The following is a 25,066-nucleotide window of genomic DNA, read 5'->3' as shown; positions in this document are numbered from 1 at the left end:
AGCACACGCGACCATGTATAGACAGAGAATTGCAAATCAAATGTACCCAGAAAGAGAAAAACCACCTGCCAAGAGGAGACAAGACAAAAGGTGGTCAATATACATAGCAGTACAATTATACAAACACTAAAAACCACAAACATAAATCTAAAATATCCCCTAACCTGACCTAACCACTCAAAACTACTGTTACATGGAATGTATACTGTATATGAGACCAATATCATCATGCCGCTCATTATCTACCAAAGCATTAGTAAGATACATTGTTATGAAAAATTGCGCATCGTAGCGCTCACAGGTAGATCATATTTATAGAATAGAGGCTGGAGTGTATTCCAGATTTAAACCCCGTGGGTACATGGAATCCAAATCGAAGATCCATTGTATGATTCGGAAGTACAGCTGGCTGACTGTATGGACAGCTTCTAAAATGTGTTTAGCCACCGGTACGTCTAGATTCTTAGTTCTTATAGTACTTTTGTGTTTGGCTATCTTTACTCTATCTTCCATCATAGTTTCACCAATATATATTAGTCCACACGGACAGGTGATCATGTGGATCACAGATGTGGATAAACAGGAGAACCTCTTATTAATATGATACATGTGACCTGTTCTAGGGTGCGTAAATGTATTGCCCCTAATCAGGTTGCTACAACAGGCGCACCACATACAGGGGAAGCAGCCTTTTTTAGATGGAATAAAAGTTGCCTGTTTCAATATGGCTTAGGCACTTCGAGGTTCTTACTAGCTTATCCCGAAAATTGGGGCCTCTGCGATATGCAATGAGGGGGGGCACCTCAAATGCTGGTGTAGTAGGGCAACACTGGTTCAAAATACGCCAGTGCTTCCTTAAAATACAAGAGACCTGACCACCATGAACTCCATAGGTCAATACAAATGGAATACGGTCTCTGTTTTTATTAGTTTGTTCAGTTTGTTTAGAGTCACCTACACCAACATCACATGGAGTAGCCTGTGCTCTGGAACATATATCATTAATTAGTTTCCCAGGATAACCTCATTCCAGAAATTTGTTGCACATCTGGTCCAGGCGGTGCTCTAAAAGATGCTCATTCCACAATGCGTTTAATCCAAATCCTATCCTGTTCCCACGCAAAATGCGCTAGTTACCTAGAATTTATATCCTGTAATATCCTTCCACTCTAGAAAGGCGTCTAGTCCCTCTTAAACTCCTCTATGGATTTTGCCATCACCACATCCTCAGGCAGAGAGTTCCACAGTCTCACTGCTCTTACAGTAAAGACCCCTTTTCTGTGTTGGTGATGAAACCTGCTTTCTTCTAGACGTAGCGGATGTCCTCTTGTTACTGTCGTAGTCCTTGGTATAAACAGATCCTGGGAGAGATCCCTGTATTGTCCCCTCATGTATTTATACATAGTTATTTGATCGCCCCTTAGCCGTCTTTTTTCCAGGGTAAATAATCCCAGTTTTGGTGCCTCTCTGGGTATTCCAGTCCCTTCATTCCATGTATTAGTTTAGTTGCCCTTCTTTGAACCCCCTCCAGCACTGTAACATCTTTCCTGGGCACCGGTGTCCAGAACTGTACACAGTATTCCATGTGAGGCCTGACAAGTGCCTTATATAATGGAAGGATAATGTTCTCGTCCCTCGCCCCTATACCTCTTTTAATACACCCCAAGACTTTATTAGCTTTTGCAGCAGCTGACTGGCATTGGTTACTCCAGTTTAGTCTACAATCCACTAGTACCCCAGGTCCTTTTCCATCTCACTTTTCCCTAGCAGTACCCCATTTAGTGTATATTGGTGACATCCGTTTCTCCTGCCCATGTGCATAACCTTACATTTATCAATATTGAACTTCATTTGCCATTTTTCTGCCCAAGCCCCCAGCTTATCTAGGTCCATTTGTAGCTGCATATTGTCCTCCTTTGTATTAATTGTCTTGCATAATTTTGTATCGTCTGCAAATATTGATATTTTGCTGTGCAGCCCCTCTATCAGGTCGTTGATAAATATATTGAACAGAATGGGGTCCAATACTGAACCCTGTGGCACCCCGCTAGCGAGGGTGGCCTAATCTGAGTACGAACCATTTATTACCACCCTCTGCTTACTATCTCTGTGCCAGTTTTTTACCTAGATACACGCGCTTTCACCCAATCCGAGCTGTCTCATTTTATACATCAGCCTATTATGCGGCATGGTGTCAAATGTTTTAGAGAAATCCAGATATACGAGATCAATAGACTCTCCCAGGTCCAGCCTAGAGCTTACTTCATCGTAGAAGCTGATCAGATTGGTCTGACATGATCGACCCTTCATGAAACCATGTTGGTGAGGAGTTATTCCGTTGTTCTTGAGGTAATCTTCAATGGCGTCTCTCAGAAACTCCTCAAATATTTCTCCAGTTACTGAAGTGAGACTTACCGTGATTGTTCTCACTAAGACAAACCAAGTAATCTTGTAGATATGATACCTTTTAATGGCTAACAAAAATACATGATGTTATAGTGAGCTTTCAAACCAATTCTGTATGGTCATTACAATGCACTTTGTAATATACATTGTGCATTGTAAATTGGCCATGCAGAAGTTATTTACTCTCCTACAAGGGTGCCCCCCTCCCCCTGTGTTGACGATCCTGACGTCCCTGGATACGACTATTTCTTCCAGCCCGCTTCTCCAGTAGTCGTACATGCGCAGTAGAGATCCTCGGTCTGTGGACGAGCCTGGTATTCTTCACGCATGCCCAGTAGCTCTCTTCAGTCCAGGTCTGCTGCGGTGAGGATTACAAGTGTCCAGCTGTCCAAGAGGCGGAGGGTGAGTGTAAGGGGGGGGTCAGTGTGCTGGTCAGAGTGGCTGCGAGGGGGGTGTCTGTCAATGTGCTGGTCGGGTGTCTGCGGGGGTGGGGGGAGGGGGGGCTGTCAGTGTGCTGGTCGGGAGGGGGGGGTGTCAGTGTGCTGGTCAGGTGCCTGCGGGGTGGGGGAGGGGGGCTGTCAGTGTGCTGGTCGGGTGTCTGCGGGGGAAGGAGGGGCCGTCAGTGGGCTGGTTGGGTGCCTGCAGGGGGAAGGGGGGGCCGTCAGTGGGCTGGTCGGGTGCCTGCGGGGGGAAGAGGGGGCTGTCAGTGTGCTGGTTGGGAGGGGGGGTGTCAGTGTGCTGGTCGGGTGCCTGCGGGGTGGGGGAGGGGGGCTGTCAGTGTGCTGGTTGGGTGCCTGCAGGGGGAAGGGGGGCCGTCAGTGGGCTGGTCGGGTGCCTGCGGGGGGAAGAGGGGGCTGTCAGTGTGCTGGTTGGGAGGGGGGGTGTCAGTGTGCTGGTCGGGTGCCTGCGGGGTGGGGGAGGGGGGCTGTCAATGTGCTGGTCGGGTGTCTGCGGGGGTGGGGGGAGGGGGGGCTGTCAGTGTGCTGGTCGGGAGGGGGGGTGTCAGTGTGCTGGTCAGGTGCCTGCGGGGTGGGGGAGGGGGGCTGTCAGTGTGCTGGTCGGGTGTCTGCGGGGGGAGGAGGGGCCGTCAGTGGGCTGGTTGGGTGCCTGCAGGGGGAAGGGGGGGCCGTCAGTGGGCTGGTCGGGTGCCTGCGGGGGGAAGAGGGGGCTGTCAGTGTGCTGGTTGGGAGGGGGGGTGTCAGTGTGCTGGTCGGGTGCCTGCGGGGTGGGGGAGGGGGGCTGTCAGTGTGCTGGTTGGGTGCCTGCAGGGGAAAGGGGGGGCCGTCAGTGGGCTGGTCGAGTGCCAGCGGGTGGTGGGTGGAGGGGCCGTCAGTGTGCTGGTCGGGTGCCTGCAGGGGGAGACGGGGCCGTCAGTGTGTTGGTCGGGTGCCTGCAGGGGGAGAAGGGGGGCTGTCAGTGTGCTGGTCAGGTGCCTGCAGGGGGAGAAGGGTGGCTGTCAGTGCGCAGGGGGAGAAGGGTGGCTGTCAGTGTGCTGGTCGGGTGCCTGCAGGGGAGAAGGGGGGCTGTCAGTGTGCTGGTCGGGTGCCTGCAGGGGGAGAAGGGGGGCTGTCAGTGTGCTGGTCGGGTGCCTGCAGGGGGAGAAGGGGGGCTGTCAGTGTGCTGGTCAGGTGCCTGCAGGGGGAGAAGGGGGGCTGTCAGTGTGCTGGTCGGGTGCCTGCAGGGGGAGAAGGGGGGCTGTCAGTGTGTTGGTCGGGTGTCTGCCGGGTGGAGGGGGGCTGTCAGTGTGCTGGTCGGCTGCCTGCTCGGGGGCACTGTTAGTGTGCTGGTCGGGTGTCTGCGGGGGTGCTGTCAGTGTGCTGGTTGGGTGTCTGCTGGGGTGCTGTCAGTGTGCTGGTTGGGTGTCTGCTGGGGTGCTGTCAGTGTGCTGGTCGGGTGTCTATGGGGGTGCTGTCAGTGTGATGGTCGGGTGCCTGCAGGGGTGCTGTCGGTGTGATTGTCGGGTGCCTGCAGGGGTGGGGGCTGTCAGTGTGATGGTCGGGTGCCTATGGGGGGAGGGGGTCTGTCAGTGTGCTAGTCGGAGTGCCTTCGGGGGTTGACCTGTCAGTGTGCTGGTCGGGTGCCTGCAAGGGGAAGGCTGTCAGTGGGCTGGTCGGGGTGCTGTCACACAGACTTGTCCCTGTGGGGGGGTGGGGGGGTGCCATCACACAGACTTGTCCCTGTGGGGGGGGATCACACAGACTTGTCCCTGTGGGGGGGGGCATCACACAGACTTGTCCCTGTGGGGGGGGGGGGGGGCATCACACAGACTTGTCCCTGTGGGGGGGGAGCCATCACACAGACTAGTCCTTGTGTGTGGGGGGGGGGAGGACCGTCACACAGACTTGTCCTTGTGGGGGGGCCATCACACAGACTTGTCCCTGTGGGGGGGGGGTGCCGACACACAGGTTTGTCCCTGTGGGGAGGGGGGGTGCCGTCACACAGGCTTGTCCCTGTGGGGGGGGTGCAGTCACACAGGCTTGTCCCTGTGGGGGGGGTGCCATCACACAGGCTTGTCCCTGTGGGGGGGGGTTGCCGTCACACAGGCTTGTCCCTGGGGGCGGGGGGTGCCGTCACACAGGCTTGTCCCTGTGGGGGGGGGGGGGGGGGGGGCGTCACACAGGCTTGTCCAGGCTTGTCCCTGTGGTGGGGGGGGGGGGGGCGTCACATAGTTTGAAAGAGTAAAAGTTTGTTTTGTCCCACCTTAGTTGCTGCACTGCTACCCGGTTCCTGTCGGCAGGTATACTCACAAGCCTTCATTTAGCCATCCGGTTGCTTTGACTGTCTCACAATAAATGAATTTCATAGACAGGAGTACGGCTAATGTGAGAAAATTCTTCCTGCTTTATTCAATAAACGTGCTCTTCACAGACAATAGAGCACGCGTTTCGGTTCTAGCGGATCCTTGCTCACCTCTACATAACAAATATTCTGACAATCCTTAAAAACCTAATTCTTAATTACTAAATGAAAAACAGCTGTGTTTTAACCCCTAATTGAATGCTTAGTGCAGAGGGGCGGAGAGGAGGCAGAGAGGGGGCGGGAGCTCAGAGCACTGCTCCCGACTCTTCCAGCCTCCCCCCCTGCAGAGAGAGACACCGTATATCGGCTCGGCCTGAAAACCCGGCTGATATACGGTCATCTGAATCCAGCCTTATAGAAATTTGAACAAAATAAGGAAAAATTAACCAAATAAATATTTTGGCTGTTTTTTTGTAATTTTGTTTTCCTTGCAGGATAAGTAGTGAGTCATTGTACCGGTCGTTACGGATGCAAGGATACCAAATGTGTGTTTTTTTAAAATTATTTTTATCAGCAGAGAGGGGAAAGTGTGCAAAAAAGGGGTTGTTTATGGTGAATATTTGCTGCGAAATCTGCGACCGGCGTCCTCTCCATGAATCCACAGCAAATACCACCCATTACTGCTTATGGAGATCTGCTGCTTCCTGCACACGAGCGGAAATCAATTGCAATTTCTGCTCACGGAGGAACAATCGCAGCATGCTCCATTTTCATGCCGACTCTGTCTGACCCGCAGCCGTTCCGACTAGCGACAGTGCGGGGAAATCTGCACTGCACATGTGCGATGGCCGAACCATATGCACCACAGAAGAAAACTAGGGGTATGTGGGGTCACCGGCTACGGCCAGGGCCAGGATCCGCTGTCGGAATCCGAACCTTCCATGTGTAGATGGCCTATGGCCCCCTGCACACGACGCTGGGATTTCCCGCAGAATTTCCGCCCCTGCCCGCCTGTATAGGATTGAATTACAAAACGCAATCCTATGCACACAGCCGCAAGTTCGCCGCACAAAAACATATGTGCAAAACAAATCGCGGCATGTTCTATTTCTGTGTGGGTCTCGCAGAGGCCCGCACAGAAACGTTACTCCCTACATGACCACTTTGCACTGCGTCGGCTGACTGGCAGCCGGCACATCACAGAGCAGAGCGGACACGGAAGCAGGTGAGCCGCACTGTTTACTGCAGGGACGCGGGTCAGATCCCGCTGTGAGAATTCTCACAGCAGGATACAACCCGGCCGTCTGCAGGCGGCCTCTTACTGAATTTTATTTTATTTTTTAAACTACAGTATTTTTATTTTTTTATTACTGTGATTTTTATTTGAGATTTTCAGATTTTACAGCAGTGTAATAAACATTCAACTGAAAGCATTACAGTCACATTAATATGTAGCAAGCGCAATTTGTTGTGATATGGATTGGGGGGAGAGAGAAGAGAAAACACATCTGGCAGACAACTTTTGAAGTAGTCCTCTCTTATTGTATCCCGGCCCAATCTTGAAACTTGACTGTTAACTAGAGATGAGCGAACACCAAAATGTTCGGGTGTTCGTTATTCGGAACGAACTTCCCGCGATGTTCGAGGGTTCGTTTCGAACAACGAACCCCATTGAAGTCAATGGGCGACCAGAGCATTTTTGTATTTCGCCGATGCTCGCTAAGGTTTTCATGTGTGAAAATCTGGGCAATTCAAGAAAGTGATGGGAATGACACAGAAACGGATAGGGCAGGCGAGGGGCTACATGTTGGGCTGCATCTCAAGTTCACAGGTCCCACTATTAAGCCACAATACCGGCAAGAGTGGGCCCCCCCCCCCTCCCAACAACTTTTACTTCTGAAAAGCCCTCATTAGCATGGCATACCTTTGCTAAGCACCACACTAGCTACAACAAAGCACAATCACTGCCTGCATGACACTCCGCTGCCACTTCTGCTGGGTTACATGCTGACCAACCGCCCCCCTTCCCCCCCCCCACAGCGCACACCAAAGTGTCCCTGCGCAGCCTTCAGCTGCCCTCATGCCACGCCACACTCATGTCTATTTAGAAGTGCGTCTGCCATGAGGAGGAACCGCAGGCACACACTGCAGAGGGTTGGCACGGCTAGGCAGCGACCCTCTTTAAAAGGGGCGGGGCGATAGCCCACAATGCTGTACAGAAGCAATGAGAAATAGAATCCTGTGCCACCGCCATCAGGAGCTGCACACGTAGGCATAGCAATGGGGAACCTATGTGCCACACACTATTCATTCTGTCAAGGTGTCTGCATGCCCCAGTCAGACCGCGTTTTTTAATTCATAGACACAGGCAGGTACAACTCCCTATTGTGAAGTCCCTGTGGACTGACAGCATGGGTGGCTCCCTGGAACCCACCGGCTGTACATAAAAATATCCCATTGCATTGCCCAACACAGCTGAGGTAGTAATGTCGTGCGTAATACAGGTGGGCTTCGGCCCACACTGCATGCCCCAGTCAGACTGGGGTTCTTTAGAAGTGTACAGATGTATTAAAAACTCTGTGTGCACCTACAGCATGGGTGGCTCCCTGGAACCCACCGGCGGTACATAGAAATATCCCATTGCATTGCCCAACACAGCTGAGGTAGTAATGTCGTGCGTAATACAGGTGGGCTTCGGCCCACACTGCATGCCCCAGTCTGACTGGGGTTCTTTACAAGTGGACACATGTAGGTTACACTCCCTGTGGACCCACTGCCTGGGTGGGTGCCAGGAAGCCACCGGCGGTACATAGAAATATCCCATTGCATTGCCCAACACAGCTGAGGTAGTAATGTCGTGCGTAATACAGGTGGGCTTTGGCCCACACTGCATGCCCCAGTCTGACTGGGGTTCTTTACAAGTGGACACATGTAGGTTACACTCCCTGTGGACCCACTGCCTGGGTGGGTGCCAGGAAGCCACCGGCGGTACATAGAAATATCCCATTGCATTGCCCAACACAGCTGAGGTAGTAATGTCGTGCGTAATACAGGTGGGCTTTGGCCCACACTGCATGCCCCAGTCTGACTGGGGTTCTTTACAAGTGGACACATGTAGGTTACACTCCCTGTGCACCTACAGCATGGGTGGCTCCCTGGAACCCACCGGCGGTACATAGAAATATCCCATTGCATTGCCCAACACAGCTGAGGTAGTAATGTCGTGCGTAATAGAGGTGGGCTTCGGCCCACACTGCATGCCCCAGTCAGACTGGGGTTCTTTACAAGTGGACACATGTAGGTTACACTCCCTGTGGACCCACTGCCTGGGTGGGTGCCAGGAAGCCACCGGCGGTACATAGAAATATCCCATTGCATTGCCCAACACAGCTGAGGTAGTAATGTCGTGCGTAATACAGGTGGGCTTCGGCCCACACTGCATGCCCCAGTCAGACTGGGGTTCTTTAGAAGTGTACAGATGTATTAAAAACTCCGTGTGCACCTACAGCATGGGTGGCTCCCTGGAACCCACCGGCGGTACACAAAAATATCCCATTGCATTGCCCAACACAGCTGAGGTAACGTCAGCTGTAATGCAGGTGGGCTAAAAATTAATTTGATTACACTGTAGGCGAGGGCCCACAAAAATTGCTGTATCAACAGTACTAATGTACATCCCAAAAATTGGCCATGGCCAGCCAAGAGGGCAGGTGAAACCCATTAATCGCTTTGGTTAATGTGGCTTAAGTGGTAACTAGGCCTGGAGGCAGCCCAGTGTAAGGAAAAATTGGTTCAAGTTAAAGTTCCAACGCTTTTAAGCGCATTGAAACTTATAAAAATTGTTCAGAAAAATTATTTGAGTGAGCCTTGTGGCCCTAAGAAAAATTGCCCGTTCAGCGTGATTACGTGAGGTTTCAGGAGGAGGAGCAGGAGGAGGAGGAGGAATATTAGACACAGATTAATGAAGCAGAAATGTCCCCGTTTTGGATGGTGAGAGAGAACGTAGCTTCCATCCGCGGGTGCAGCCTACGTATTGCTTACGTATCGCTGCTGTCCGCTGGTGGAGAACAGAAGTCTGGGGAAATCCAGCCTTTGTTCATCTTGATGAGTGTTAGCCTGTCGGCACTGTCGGTTGACAAGCGGCTACGCTTATCTGTGATGATTCCCCCAGCCGCACTAAACACCCTTTCCGACAAGACGCTAGCCACAGGACAAGCAAGCACCTCCAGGGCATACAGCGCGAGTTCAGGCCACGTGTCCAGCTTCGACACCCAGTAGTTGTAGGGGGCAGAGGCGTCACCAAGGATGGTCGTGCGATCCGCTACGTACTCCCTCACCATCCTTTTACAGTGCTCCCGCCGACTCAGCCGTGACTGGGGAGCGGTGACACAGTCTTGGTGGGGAGCCATAAAGCTGGCCAGGCCCTTAAAGACTGTTGCACTGCCTGGGATGTACATGCTGCTCGATCTACGCACATCCCCTGCTACCTTGCCCTCGGTACTGCGCCTTCTGCCACTAGCGCTGTCGGCTGGGAATTTTACCATCAGCTTGTCCGCAAGGGTCCTGTGGTATAGCAACACTCTCGAACCCCTTTCCTCTTCGGGAATCAGAGTGGGCAGGTTCTCCTTATACCGTGGATCGAGCAGTGTGTACACCCAGTAATCCGTCGTGGCCAGAATGCGTGCAACGCGAGGGTCACGAGAAAGGCATCCTAACATGAAGTCAGCCATGTGTGCCAGGGTACCAGTACGCAACACATGGCTGTCCTCACTAGGAAGATCACTTTCAGGATCCTCCTCCTCCTCCTCCTCCTCCTCCTCCTCAGGCCATACACGCTGAAAGGATGACAGGCAATCAGCCGGTGTACCGTCAGCAGCGGCCCAAGCTGTCTCTTCCCCCTCCTCCTCATCCTCCTCATGCTCCTCCTCCTCCTCCTGTACGCGCTGAGAAATAGACAGGAGGGTGCCCTGACTATCCAGCGGCATACTGTCTTCCCCCGCCCCCGTTTCCGAGCGCAAAGCAGCTGCCTTTATGGTTTGCAGGGAATTTCTCAAGATGCATAGCAGAGGAATGGTGACGCTAATGATTGTAGCATCGCCGCTCACCACCTGGGTAGACTCCTCAAAATTACCAAGGACATGGCAGATGTCTGCCAACCAGGCCCACTCTTCTGAAAGGAATTGAGGAGGCTGACTCCCACTGCGCCGCCCATGTTGGAGTTGGTATTCGACTATAGCTCTCCGTTGTTCATAGAGCCTGGCCAACATGTGGAGCGTAGAGTTCCACCGTGTGGGCACGTCGCACAGCAGTCGGTGCACTGGCAGCTTAAAGTGATGTTGCAGGGTGCGCAGGGTGGCAGCGTCCGTGTGGGACTTGCGGAAATGTGCGCAGAGCCGGCGCGCCTTTACGAGCAGGTCTGACAAGCGTGGGTAGCTTTTCAGAAAGCGCTGAACCACCAAATTAAAGACGTGGGCCAGGCATGGCACGTGCGTGAGGCTGCCGAGCTGCAGAGCCGCCACCAGGTTACGGCCGTTTTCACACACGACCATGCCCGGTTGGAGGCTCAGCGGCGCAAGCCAGCGGTCGGTCTGCTGTGTCAGACCCTGCAGCAGTTCGTGGGCCGTGTGCCTCTTATCGCCTAAGCTGAGTAGTTTCAGCACGGCCTGCTGACGCTTGCCCACCGCTGTGCTGCCACACCGCGCGACACCGACTGCTGGCGACATGCTGCTGCTAACACATCTTGATTGCGAGACAGAGGAGGAGGAGGAGGAGGGTGCTTTAGTGGAGGAAGCATACACCTCCGCAGATACCAGCACCGAGCTGGGGCCTGCAATTCTGGGGGTGGGTAGGACGTGAGCGGTCCCAGGCTCTGACTCTGTCCCAGCCTCCACTAAATTCACCCAATGTGCCGTCAGGGAGATGTAGTGGCCCTGCCCGCCTGTGCTTGTCCACGTGTCCGTAGTTAAGTGGACCGTGGCAGTAACCGCGTTGGTGAGGGCGCGTACAATGTTGCGGGAGACGTGGTCGTGCAGGGCTGGGACGGCACATCGGGAAAAGTAGTGGCGACTGGGAACTGAGTAGCGCGGGGCCGCCGCCTCCATGATACTTTTGAAAGACTCCGTTTCCACAACCCTATACGGCAGCATCTCAAGGCTGATGAATTTTGCGATGCGGACGGTTAACGTTTGAGCGTGCGGGTGCGTGGCGGCGTACTTGCGCTTGCGCTCGAACACTTGCGCAAGCGACGGCTGGACGGTGCGCTGAACTACACTGCTGGATGGGGCCGAGGACAGCGGAGATGAGGGTGTGGGTGCAGGCCATGAGGCGGTAGTGCCTGTGTCCTGAGAGGGGGGTTGCATCTCAGTGGCAGGTTGGGGCACAGGGGGAGAGGCAGGGGTGCAAACCGGAGGCGCTGAACGGCCTTCGTCCCACCTTGTGGGGTGCTTGGCCATCATATGTCTGCGCATGGTGGTGGTGGTGAGGCTGTTGGTGTTGGCTCCCCGGCTGAGCTTTGCGCAACAAAGGTTGCACACCACTGTTCGTCGGTCGTCAGGCGTCTCTGTGAAAAACTGCCAGACCTTAGAGCACCTCGGCCTCTGCAGGGTGGCATGGCGCGAGGGGGCGCTTTGGGAAACACTTGGTGGATTATTCGGTCTGGCCCTGCCTCTACCCCTGGCCCTGGCCACCGCACTGCCTCTTGCAACCTGCCCTGCTGATGCCCTTGACTCCCCCTCTGAAGACCTGTCCTCCTGAGTAAGCGTTGCACACCAGGTGGGGTCAGTCACCTCATCGTCCTGCTGCTCTTCCTCCGAATCCTCTGTGCGCTGCTCCCTCGGACTTACTGCCCTTACTACTACCTCACTGCAAGACAACTGTGTCTGATCGTCATCGTCCTCCTCACCCACAGAAAGTTGTTGAGACAGTTGGCGGAAGTCCCCAGCCTCATCCCCCGGACCCCGGGAACTTTCCAATGGTTGGGCATCAGTGACTATAAACTCCTCTGGTGGGAGAGGAACCGCTGCTGCCCAATCTGAGCAGGGGCCCGAGAACAGTTCCTGGGAGTGTTCCCGCTCCTGAGCAGGTGTCATTGTAGTGGAGTGAGGAGGCTGGGAGGAAGGAGGAGCAGCAGACAGAGGATTCGGATTTGTAGCAGTGGACGGCGCAGAACTGCGTGTTGACGATAGGTTGCTCGAAGCACTTTCTGCCATCCACGACAGGACCTGCTCACACTGCTCATTTTCTAATAACCGTCTCCCGCGTGGACCCATTAATTGGGCGATGAATGTGGGGACGCCAGAAACGTGCCTCTCTCCTAATCGCGCAGCAGTCGGCTGCGACACACCGGGATCAGGAGCTCGGCCTGTGCCCACACCCTGACTTGGCCCTCCGCGTCCTCGGCCGCGTCCACGTCCTCTAGGCCTACCCCTACCCCTCAGCATGCTGTATTACCAGTGATTTGATTTCACAGGCAGGAAATAAATTGGCGCAAGACTGCAGGCCAAATATAATTTTTGCCCTTTTTGTAAAACGAAAGGCCCCACTGCCTCTAGTGAATGAATAATCTAAGTTTAATAACTGTGCTGTGTCCCTGCTAATGTGTCACAGAACGTGAGGGTAGCAGAGTTATTATAACTCTGGCAGAGCAGGTATTTTTTTCCCAATTAAGGAAAGCAAATGGCGAAGCCAGCAGTAAAGCGTAGCTGGGTGCGTCTGATTTAGCAATGTTGTTCACGCAGCTCACACGTGTCCACCGCCCTTAGGACGGACAGAGGCTGGACAAATAGATTTGTTTTCAGTTTTTTTCCACCAAAAGGCAGCACTGCGTATATTCAATGAACATGAGAAGTTTAATAACTGTGCTGTGTCCCTGCTTATGTGTCACAGAACGTGAGGGTAGCAGAGTTATTATAACTCTGGCAGAGCAGGTATTTTTTTCCCAATTAAGGAAAGCAAATGGCGAAGCCAGCAGTAAAACGTAGCTGGGTGCGTCTGATTTTTACAGGTTGCAGACGCAGCTCACACGTGTCCACCGGCGTTAGGACGGACAGAGGCAGGACAAATTTAATTATTTTCCGTTTTTTGGCACCAAAAGGCAGCACTGCGTATATTCAATGAATAACAACTGTGTTGTGGCCCTGCCTATACAATTCTGTCCCTGTAGTATCAATGGAGGGTGCAATGCTCTGCAGAGGCGATTTTGAGAAGCAAAAAAAAATGCAGCACAGCTAACAGCAGCCTGGAGAGTACTGCACACGGTTAAATATGGCCCTAGAAAGGACCGTTGAGGTTCTCGAAGGCTACACTCACTCCTAACACTCTCCCTGCCTATGCAGCACTTCTGTCCCTAATGCCGGGTGCAATGCTCTGCACTGCCGATTTTGAGAAAAAAAAAATTTGCCACTGCTAACAGCAGCCAACACACAGCTATCAGTGGCCCTAATAAGGACCTTTGGGGGGTCTTGAAGCCTACACTAACTACCAATTCTTTCCCTACAGCAGCTCCAGTACAAACAGCACTGTCCCTCATCTAACTCACCAGGCATCTGAGGCGAGCCGCGGGAGGGGCCGACTTTTATGTTCGGGTGACACCTGATCTTCCCAGCCACTCACAGCAGGGGGGTGGTATAGGGCTTGAACGTCACAGGGGGAAGTTGTAATGCCTTCCCTGTCTTTCAATTGGCCAGAAAAGCGCGCAAACGTCTCAGGGAAGTAAGTGAAAGTAACCAGAACACCGCATGGTGTTCGTTACGAATAACGAACATCCCGAACACCCTAATATTCGCACGAATATCAAGCTCGGACGAACGCGTTCGCTCATCTCTACTGTTAACCCTTTCCCCCTCCAGGGCGTAAGTTTACATCCTGGCAGCGGGGTACTTCCCGCAACAAGGCGCAACTTATGTCCTGGGGATCAATTATGGTCTCGCACTATCCTGCAGCAGGAGCCGGCTGTCAGTTATAGCCGGCCTTCCTCTGGAACAGCGGTGGTGCATCTGAAATGCGCCCCCCGCTGTTAACCCCTTCCCTGCCACGATCTATGTAGATCACGGCATGGGAAGGGTTCACAGAGGGAGCGCGCTCCCTCTGTGACGTCACTGGGCTCTCACGATATAATCGCGGAGAGCCTGGCTGGTTGCCATTGCCCTAGCCTGTGATGCTGTTCTTTAAGTCACTCAGACAAATAGTGTAAAAAAAAAAAAAAAAAGAAAAAGATAATAAAAATGAACAGAAAAGAAAAATGTAAAAAAAACCCTTATGCTTTTTCTCATATTAGTATTAAAAAAGGTAAAAAAAAATAAAAATCCCACATATTTGGTATTGTCGCGTCCGTAACATTAAAAACAACGCTAAAAGTTTGAGGCACAATTCTAATTTTTAGCATTTGGCCTCCCTAAAAACGCAATAAAAGTGATCAAAAAAGTCGTATGTACCCCCAATGGTAGCGATTTTAGAAAAAAAAGATTTCCCAAAAAAAGGGTTTTTATTGCAGAAAAGTGGAAAAACCTTTAAAAAAAATGTATTGTGTCATTTAGGCGTTTTTTGCCGCGATTTGCGGATCGCATGACGGATGCGCATCCACAAATCGCGTGACCGGGGCCAAAAAATCGCCCGAAAAATCTGCAGCTAGCAGTGTTTTCGGTGAAAAGGCCCCGATCAAAGGAGTGCTGTCCAACCCATTGCAATTCAATGGAGCCGGCAATACAGCCGGCTCCATTGAAAGCAATGGGCTGGCGGTGGGCGCGGGATGAATTTTCGGGAAGGGCTTAAAAATATAAGCCCTTCCCTGAAAATCATCCCAAAATGTGTAAAAATAAAAAAAATATATATATTCACCTTGTCCCTGTAGCCGGAGTTCAGCCGCGGCAAGCCGGCTGTTCTCCTGAACTGCTCTGTGTAGTATTCAGCAGGCGGGGATTTAAAATCCCCGCCTGCTGAATGGGCTGCCTCTGATTGGTCACAGCCCTCACCAATCAGAGGCAGCTCTCACTCACCCATTCATGAATTCATGAATGGGTGAGTGAGTGATGCCTCTGATTGACTCAGCGCAAGGACCAATCAGGTGCAGCTCTCAGCTATTGAATGACAATAGGCGCTGCTGTTACCAGAGTCTGAGAGGGGCGCATTATTGGGATGTGAGAAGCTGGGTGGTCCTATTGATAAATTGTCCCCCACCGGCCGTTCCAACCGGACTGTTAGGAGGTGTTGGGACTAGCGGGTGTGCATGCGCGCTCCGCTAATAGGGATGAGTAAGGAGGAATGATTGTATCACGGCTTCGAATAATTGAATTCTGAGTCGTGAAATAGATCTTATTCCGGTCCGACACGTTTCGCTCAACGTTGGAGTTCCTCAGGGACCTATATGCTCTTTAAACGTGCCTCATTGGTATATATTTATCATTTTCCCCGGGTTATCCTTCAGTCAACAGATTAATGAAGGGTGGTGACGAATACAGATTTCATATTATGCTAGACCAAGTATATCTGTAAGGAGGGATGAGAATTCGCTGTATGGTAACACCCACTAGCAAGATTTAGATAAGGTCAGCATCAATATCTGTTAGTCACTATTGGACACGTCAGCCCCAGAACTATTTTAATAATAAATAGTCAGTTTATTTCAGGGGATAACGTATCTAAATAAGTAGTGTTGCAAAAGAAGACTCCTTCAAATGTCTAATCTTATTAGATTGATATTAACGCTATTCTAATTCTAACAATGCCCCCAATAATGAACATGAGTAGTAGTGTTGATAGAACCCTTATTGTTTTGAGTCTAGCTCCTCTAATTTTTCAATCTTGTCTACTAGTAGTAAATGATAGTCTATATTGCTCGTGTTGCAGGATTCCTGATAGCCACAGGATTTTATAGTGGCACAAGGATCCTGCAGCAATATCGATAAGTACTAGCAGCACAAGGATAAATAAAATAAAAGGAGGAAAAGAAAGAGCAGCAACAAGCCCAACTGCCCTGATGGTAGGCAATTAAAAAAAAAAATACTATTAAGGCCTCCTTCCCACGAACGGATTTACGCGGCGTAAATCTGCGGCAAAAATCCGCTGCGTTGCCCGCTGCTATTAGATTCTATTGAACCTAATAGCGCAATGCTCACGATGCGTAATTCCACCGCGGAATTACGCACCGTGAAATCTCCCGTCCTCACCCGCAGCATGTTCTATTTGCTGCGGGTGTACGCGCTGACGGCTTCCATTGCAGTCAATGGAAGCCGTCCGTTCACGCTATCTCCCGCTGCAACCAGCGGAAGATAGCGTGAAAAAACGCTTCCCCGCCTACCGCCGCGCGTCATATGACGCGACCGGCGCGTCACGTGACACGGCCGGCCGGGTGGGCGTGTCACATGACGCGACGGCAGTGGGCGGGGAAGCGTCTTCACGCTATCTTCTGCTGGTAAGTATGGGGTCTCTGGGGGGCGCCGTGACGGGCTTCACTGCGGAATATTACGCGGCGGAGCCCGTCACGTTCGTGGGAAGGAGGCCTTAAAGTTACGTTTTAGGGTCCAAACAGTGACAAGGTTTCTCTAAATACAATTTGGACTTACTTGCTACAGTGAAAAATAAATAAAGAATGTAGTTTTTTTGCAATGATGTGCTGTTTTGATAGTAATTTGTGACAATCTACCAATACCCTTCGGGGTGGTATATATTCAGAGGCGTTAGTGATGTAGCTATCTCTTTTATGCTAGCACAGCACCGTAAGGATTGATTTAACCTTTAAAGGTTAGTTGACATCTTTCCAGTTGGTTATATGTCTAACATGATATACCGATTTAACAACTTCCATCTACGGATAGTAAGATTGTATTTGCCAATTAATATACAGAGAACCTGGAGCCGTAAGATGGTTTATGGTAACATTATAGTCTGCTGCGTATAGCCATTTACATATAACAGATGTCTTTCTTGATCCTTCGCTCTTGGTATTATGTTATGTTGCGCCACAAGATGTCTCTGATAGGTATTTGCAATAATGAATGTTCTTTTGCGCGTGCGCTGTATAACTCTGACCGATTACCAATAAATACTGACAACTGTGATGAGCGCTGAGCACGGACTGGGTATGACACATGCAGGGAGGCGGCGCTTGAGATGACGGCCGCACTGGGGGACTACCCCACTTTCGGAGTCCCTATGCGCATGCGCTGAGCATCATCGGTATCATGACGCGGCGAACATACTAACGCGGGATCAGGAGACAAACTATGGCATGATGGGATACGGACATGCGCGCTGCGCACCGGAAGTCGGCCCAGGATACTCCAAGGAACACTGGAACCCACCATGATGATATAATAAATGGAGGTGACTTTTTTATGTTAATTGTGACCACAACATGGATTGTGGTAGGTTAATTGTTTGATGCATGTTCTATATAAATGTTGAGTGTTGGTGTATATTGTACGCTTGATAAAGACTCCACTGAGTCGAAATGTCGTCTTTTTGCGCTGGGAGGAATAAAGGTTGTTTATTTGCACCTATACTGCTGCCATCTTTACCATTCTTTGGATTTGCTATAACTTTGGTCTGCTTTGGATCCAGACCTTTTTTGGCTCTGCAGAACACCTGTCCGGCCCTGTATGGGTGAGCAATGTGCTGCTGACAATTGACCATGTATACTTAAACGCTTGATATAGTAACAATAAAACAGTCCTTGCACAAAAAAACACCTTGTACAGTGCTGAAGCAGTGAGGATTCTCGAGGCATTGTATATCCACAGTCTTAGTTATCTGTAGGATCTTTCTCCCGGCAAAACTCTCTCTCTCCTGCCAGACACTCACTTTTTTCTCGCACACTGGCGGTTTCTATCTCTCCAGATACATGCGCTTCTTAAGTTGTACTCCCACATGTTTCCACCATGTCTGGGCGTTCATGTACTCAACGGTCAACTGCTAGAAGGAAGGTCCTTGGTAAGGCTGGTCTCTAAGATGAGCATCGGGCCATCTCTCCGCTTCCTCCATCTCTCTCTCGTCTCCAACAGCCACCAACCAACTTCTCCGACTAAGGGCTCCTGCACACTTGCCTTTTTCTTGCGCGTTTTTTTCACGTGATTGTCAATGGGACTTTCTAATGATAAAAACGCAATGCACAAAGATCGCAGGAGCACCAACTTGCGATGCGTTTTTAACATTAGAAAATCCCATTGACAATTATGTGAAAAAAAACAGTGATATCGCGTGAAAAAAAACGCACAAGAAAAACATAAGTGTGCAGGAGCCCTAACTCTCACAAACTTGACTGAACTCTTCCTTCTTCCCTGATCTCACCAACTAAGTCCTCATGTCCACGGGCATAATTGAATTGTGGAATCTGTGTGGGTGACCTGCGCAGATGATCTGCAGTTCATGCCCATAGACATTCATTGGGCATCCTCAGGTAATTAAATACCTGTGGATGTCATTTTTTCCCGGCGTGGAGATCACATGCGCGGGGGAAAAAATGCAGCCTGCTCTATTTTGTGTGGTTTCCCACGTGGATGGCTTCCATTGAAATCAATGAAAGCCGTCCCATCTGCAGCACAGACACAGCTGACACTGTGGCCGTGCCGAGGATCCACGGGAAAGCAGGAGATTTAAAAAGTAAAAAAACATGACGCCGGCACGCCCGTATGCGTTGCGTCCATGCAGGTTAGAAAATGTCTTGTTTGACCTTATGTCCGCGGGCACGGCTGGAAACCGCTGCGGGATTCTGCACTGCGAATCTGTGCGTGCCCGTGGATATTGCGCCTTACTCTTCTTAAGACTTCTCTCTCTTCATGATTTACACACAGACCAATAGATGGCTAAACAGATAGATACATTTTCCAGACAACACTAGACATCACAAGACATTAACCCTTCCATGTCTGCAAACTCCGATACACATAAATCTGATGCATTCCACAGTTAAGACAGTAATACAAGACAAACATAAAACGTATTCTGAGGTGCTGGAGGGACCCCAAACTTAGGGCCAGTACATTTTCTTTGCATTCTCCTGGCAGTTGTGTGTGAGATCTCTCTTGCTTCATCTAACTGGTTATACCAGACCCCATCATTCTTCCACTTCTTGATCAGAGTGCGGACACAAACAGTTGGAATTTTCTCATTTTTGGATCCTTTTACTAATTTATAAAGTTAAACTACTTTTGTTTTTATTATTTTGCTGTAACCACAGTTTAGCAATGAACAAATTCAGTGCAGCCTGGAGGGAATGTACAAGGATGTCTCCAGAGCCAAAGAACTCTGCTTCATTGACACTTGTCTCCATATTTGTGTCTTCACAGTTGTCATCATCATCCAGATCCTGTCATCCGTCTCATCAGTCTATGTGCAGAGAGGATCAGACATCACTGACTGCAGCATGAAATGTACTGATGAAGAAAGTATCCTGGATCTGTACAGAGAATGTGGAGCTGGAGACACTAAACTACTGGAGTTGTGGTGTGATAATATGTGGTCCCATAATCACTTTGGCTACAGACTCCACCTAAACACAAGCAGCGGGTGCTGGAGGCTGACAGATGCCAGGAAGGACGACTCCTGTGAGTATGTTGTCTGGCGTCACAACCGTTCGCGAGGCTTCTGGAACTCTACAGCCATCACTGTACTAGGTAAGAGCTGGTGGATCACAGGAGACATTTCTCTATTGTCCTCTATGGGAAACCTGAATTCTGTCCTCCTGTAATAGAGGCCGATAACACAGGATCAGTAGTCACTGGTGATTATATATGGGGAGGGGGCTGCAGATCACATGACTGATGGTCAGTATAGGGTGCAGGTACTGGGGTCTGATAATCACAGCAGAGCTAGCACTCTATACAGCACCTAGATTCATGTCTATGCTGATGTCACAACACTGATGGTCACCGACCGATATTCCAGATCCAGTTCTCATCTCCAACATAACCAGTAACTCCAGCCGGCTCGGTCAGGACATTGCTGTGAGCGTCCACTTCTCTGGAGAGGAGGCGGCTGTGACCTGGGAGGTGGATGGAGGGTCTCTCCCCCACAGATACTGGCTGATATATGACAATGGGACGCTGATTATCCCGAGTGCCCAGAGAGAAGATGTCGGGAGGAGACTCCGTGTCTGGATCACCAACCCAGTCAGTGAGGAGACCCGGGAATACCTGCTGGAGATTACAGGTAAGAGGGTATTCCTGGGTATTATACTAACCTTACACCTTCTATACCCCATGTACTGGAGATTACAGGTAAGAGGGTATTACTGGGTATTATACTAACCTTACACCTTCTATACCCCATGTACTGGAGATTACAGGTAAGAGGGTATTACTGGGTATTGTACTGACCTGACACCTTCTATACCCCATGTACTGGAGATTACAGGTAAGAGGGTATTACTGGGTATTATACTGACCTCACACCTTCTATACCCCATGCACTGGAGATTACAGGTAAGAGGGTATTACTGGGTATTATACTGACCTCACACCTTCTATACCCAATGTACTGGAGATTACAGGTAAGAGGGTATTACTGGGGTATTATACTGCCCTCACACCTTCTATACCCCATGTAGTAGAGATTACAGGTAAGGGGGTATTACTGGGCATTATACTGACCTCACACCTTCTATACCCCATGTACTGGAGATTACAGGTAAGAGGGTATTACTGGGTATTATACTGTCGCTTTGTTTTAATGAACTTAAATGAAGCAACTAATGAGCGATTTCTCACTCCAGCCAACAACACTTCGGCATAACGCTTCCTCCCCTTGGCGGCGCCCAGCTGTGCTGACCTTTAACTCAGTTTAAATGATGAAGGGGATGTATTGTCCCAAAATGCGCTATATTTGCTGACTTTAAATATCATCCATTTAACCCCTTGAGTGGCGGGTTTCCTATCACCCTGTCGTGCCCACCAGGGCAGGTTTTTTAAAATGGTCTAATCATTGAATTTCAACTAGTTTTGCAGTTGCGTCTCAAGAGCCATAACTTTTTCATTTTTCCATTGACATGGCCATATGAGGGCTTGTTTTTTGCGGGACAAGTTGTGATTTTTTAAACAGGGGGGAGGAAAAAAAGAATTGGGGAAAAAAAAGAAAAAAGGGGCCATGTCATTAAGGGGTTAAATAATGTATTAACTTCCTTCTCTGGGTCATTACGACGCACACAGATACCACATGTGTGATTGTATTTTTGATTTTTTACAAAGTAAAGGGAGACAAGTGTTTTTATTATTTTTTTAATAATTTTTTACTTTTTTTTTTTAATTTTTAAAATTTTTTTTTTGTCCCTTTAGGGGACTTCCACAGGGACCCATCAGGACCCCTGATCACATTCCGGGGGTCCGATGGTGACAGCCCTTTACATGCTGCAGTCACATAGACTGCAGCATGTAAAGGGTTAACACAGCAGAGATCGGAGGTTTTCTCTGATCTCTGCTGTAAGAGCTGGTACCTAGCTGTCCTCTGACAGCTAACAACCAGCTCTCCCTGCCACAGAGACCATCGGCTTGCTTCTGACAAGCCGATGGTCTCTATGGCAACTTGTAAACAAAGCAGGACATTGCCGACATGTCGGCAATATCTTCTGCTGGTTTTTCAAAGCCTTTGCACTGCTCTGTGTGGGTCTGTGCAGGCAGAGCACACTGTCACAGCTTGGGACAGTGTGCTCTGCAGCTCTCATAGTGATACATAGCCCGGAAATCTTCCGGGCTATGTTGCTATGAGCAGTGGAGCTCGTCCCGGAAATTTTCCGGGCGTGCCACTCAAGGGGTTAAAGGAAAACTTTAGTAATCTATTCATATGACTGGCTGATTTGTGGCCATTTTACTAGCTTTTTTGCATCCCTACTTCACACCTTGCAATGCCCAAGGGACTAATTTTGGTTCATTTTGTGTCAGATTAATAGAATTTTATATTTTGAACTTTCATTGAATTTTCAAAGGTAGTTAAGTCCCAAATCTTGGGAGCTATTGACTATACTTTCATTTCACAGTTGAAGATACTGGAATACAGCATGTAATCCCTGGTAGAGGGAATAGTGAAAGGAGAAGAACCGAACATGGAAGTCGGGTTACACTGGAGAACAACTTAGTAGAAACTAATTGTCATAAATCAGGGAATTATTTGAACGATTTAACAAAGAACTTTTACAAAGGTCACATGGATTGTATAGCCCGGGTATAATATAGTTAGATCAATGAGGAGTTCAACTCCGGCCACATGGCCTCGAACCTGGGCAACTTGTTTTCAAAAATGATGGTCAACTTCTCGAAGCATTTAATCTCTGAAAAGGAGTTTTCCCATCACTTCACAACCGCTCTGTCCTTCCTGGTTGCTGCTGACCAGGACATGTAATTACTGCAGCCAATCACTGGCACAGCAGTGACCCTCGACAGCCAGTAACTGACTGCAGCAGTCACATGTCCTGGTAAGCAGCAACCAGGAAGGACAGAGGGGTTGTGCAGTGATGGTGGGTATTAGTGTATCTTGACGCCACCAGGAATTCCTGGTGGAGTCAAAAGTGACAGCGGGATGACGCCCCCTGAACGTGATTGGCTGCATAGCCGGTCGTCCTGTAGGTGCTGGAAGCCCACTAAGCCTTACTTGCGAAGGAGCGTTGCTCGCAGCTGGAAGAGACTGCAAAATGGCGTTAAGCACCTTTAGCGGCGCGGCCACCCAGAAGCGGAGCTGTGAGCGGGGGCGCGGCGGCGAGGAACCAGGCAGCCGGCAGCTGTCATACACTTTGAAGACTTCGGAGTTGTGAGCGGGGGATCAGCGGCGGTGACGGAGCAGGCAGCTGTCAGCCGTCAGACCTCACAGTACGAGGCTCCAGATCCTATGGCAGCGTGGGACCGCCGATGACCGAGCACAGAGGCGGCGCCCGGCACCGACATCACAGCACACAGATGCAACGGCCGACGGCTGCTGCGGTCAGTATGACGAGAGGCTACACACGGAAGGGAGGACGGCTGCTGCGGTCACACGGAGGGCTGTAGTGTCGGCATGCTTTTTGCCAGCCCCTGCAGGCTTACAGTGAGGGTGACTTTACTTGGTAGGCTAACATTATTACAAGTAACATACTGCCATTTAACAGGGCAAACATGGCAGCATTTCCTTGCAGACTTCACCCTATCAGGAGCTGGGGATGTGACAGGGGCGTTCCTCCTGTCAAACCCCTAGCTTCTGGTGGCGTCAAGGTACACTAATACCGTGATGGTGAAACCCCTTTAAATTTAGTGAAGTGCTTGAGAAAGGGAATCATTGGGAACTTCCAGCTAACTACAACAGCCCACTTAGCTGCTGATACCTGTGGATGCTACTAGGTAAGCCTTTTATGTTGACAGAAGAGTGCAGACCAAAGGGGTAAGTTGCATTCTGAGCTTAATGGAATTTTACTGTACTGTGAATTCATACTCTGTAGATTGTGTGATGTCATCCATTACATAACATGATGTCATTCTATCCTCCCCCAACGCTGCCCAATTATAGATATAATGCAGGTGAGTGTTGAGACTTGTGGATGTATCTGAACTTTAGGGTGCCTCAGGGGCATAACATGAAGCTTCTGGACCCCTATGCAAAGTCTGTAACGGGGCCCCCAAATATAATGCTTTATTCATAGTACTGGGATCCCTATATGGAGAAAAGTGGCCTTATGGTCCCCCTAAGGCTCCTGGGCCCAGGTGCAACCGTATCCCCTATAGTTATGCCCCTGGGGTGCCCCTATATGTTGCTGTCATTCCATGGTAACTGTATATACATTATAGCTGTTGGAGAATTGGGGTCCCTCAAGACAACATTGTGTGAACATTTGGGTGATGCCGGTGGTGACAAACAGGCAGGATAGAGCCTGGTTTGGACACAACGATTTTCGCTCAAAAAATCTTTTGAACGATTTTTGAGCTATAATCATTGTGTGCTTTTTTACAGCGCTAGGTGATCGCTCAAACGTTGAGCGATCTCCTTGTGCTCCGAGCGGGGGATGCAGAAGACAAGAGGGGGGCCACTTTTCTTCTGCATCCAGCTGTTTCACGCTCGGAGCGCCCGGCTGTTATACAGCTGTTATAAAACTGCATGATGTCAGTGCAGTTAGGAACAACAGCTATCACTCAAAAGATAGCTTTGAGCGATTTTTGATAAAAAAATTGTGTCTAAATCAGCCTTTAATGATGGTGGCGTTGGTAAACAAAGGATTCTCACAAGTACATTACATCATACTGCAGGAGCGATCAAAGTATCGCAAGCTGGTTTTCCCTCTGGGGGCTAAAAGAAAAAAATCTAATTTTACTAATTATTTAAAAAAAACAAAAAACTTTTGCTATATCTATAATGAAGGAATCTAAATAATAAACAAAAATGCAATATAGTATCACTGTATTTGTAAAAGTTCAATCTATCCAAGTAACAGATTATTTACCCCGCATGATGAACGTTGTCAGAAAAAAATATACGCCATAAATGCACCTTTTTGGTCACCTTGCAATGACAAAAAAATAAAAAAGTTATTGCGCGCAGAAGATGGCGGCAGAAAATAATTAAAAAATAAAAAGTAGTACAACAAAAACAACTGTACGTTTGGTATCGTAGTGACCCCTAAAATAAGGTTATCATGCCATTTTTGTTGCAGTTTGCGCACCGTAGAAACAAGACGCACCGAAAGATGGCGGAATCTCATTTTTTTCCATTTTTCTCCACTTAGAGTTTTTTTTAAAGCCTTTCAGTACATTATATGGTACATTAAATAGCACCATTAAAAAATACAATCGTCAGCCTTTGAAGGAGGAGACCCTGTCCTGTCCTTGCCTAGCTCTCCTATACCACGAGTAAGAGACATAGTCACACAAACGGGAGTGAGACCTCTAAGAGACTTTTATGAAGAAACTAGACCCCCACCGGGGACTTGGCTGAAATATTTCCAGGTAAGGGGGTGTGTGGAGTCCCTGACGCCCAGAGG

At 49.7% G+C, this 25,066-nt stretch overlaps 1 protein-coding gene across 3 annotated transcripts in view; it reads left to right on the top strand.

The window, feature by feature from the left end:
- Positions 1 to 25,066, top strand: part of LOC136625233 (uncharacterized) — a 187,265-nt gene that overhangs the window by 55,783 nt on the left and 106,416 nt on the right. For 2 of the 3 annotated variants that reach the window (XR_010792518.1, XM_066599277.1), the window contains exons 2-3: positions 19,425 to 19,751; positions 20,023 to 20,286. The exons of the other annotated variant lie outside the window; for it this stretch is intronic. Coding sequence is in view for 1 of the 2 variants with exons in the window: in XM_066599277.1 (XP_066455374.1) it covers positions 19,425 to 19,751; positions 20,023 to 20,286 (591 nt within the window). In the remaining variant the exon portion in view is untranslated. The remainder of the gene's footprint in view (positions 1 to 19,424; positions 19,752 to 20,022; positions 20,287 to 25,066) is intronic. 3 annotated transcript variants of the gene reach the window in all.

This window comes from Eleutherodactylus coqui, chromosome 4 (genome assembly GCF_035609145.1).
Source record: "Eleutherodactylus coqui strain aEleCoq1 chromosome 4, aEleCoq1.hap1, whole genome shotgun sequence".
NCBI classification, from domain to species: Eukaryota; Metazoa; Chordata; class Amphibia; order Anura; family Eleutherodactylidae; genus Eleutherodactylus; species Eleutherodactylus coqui.
Note: the sequence above shows the minus strand (reverse complement) of the source record. Positions and strands in the feature narration are given on the sequence as shown.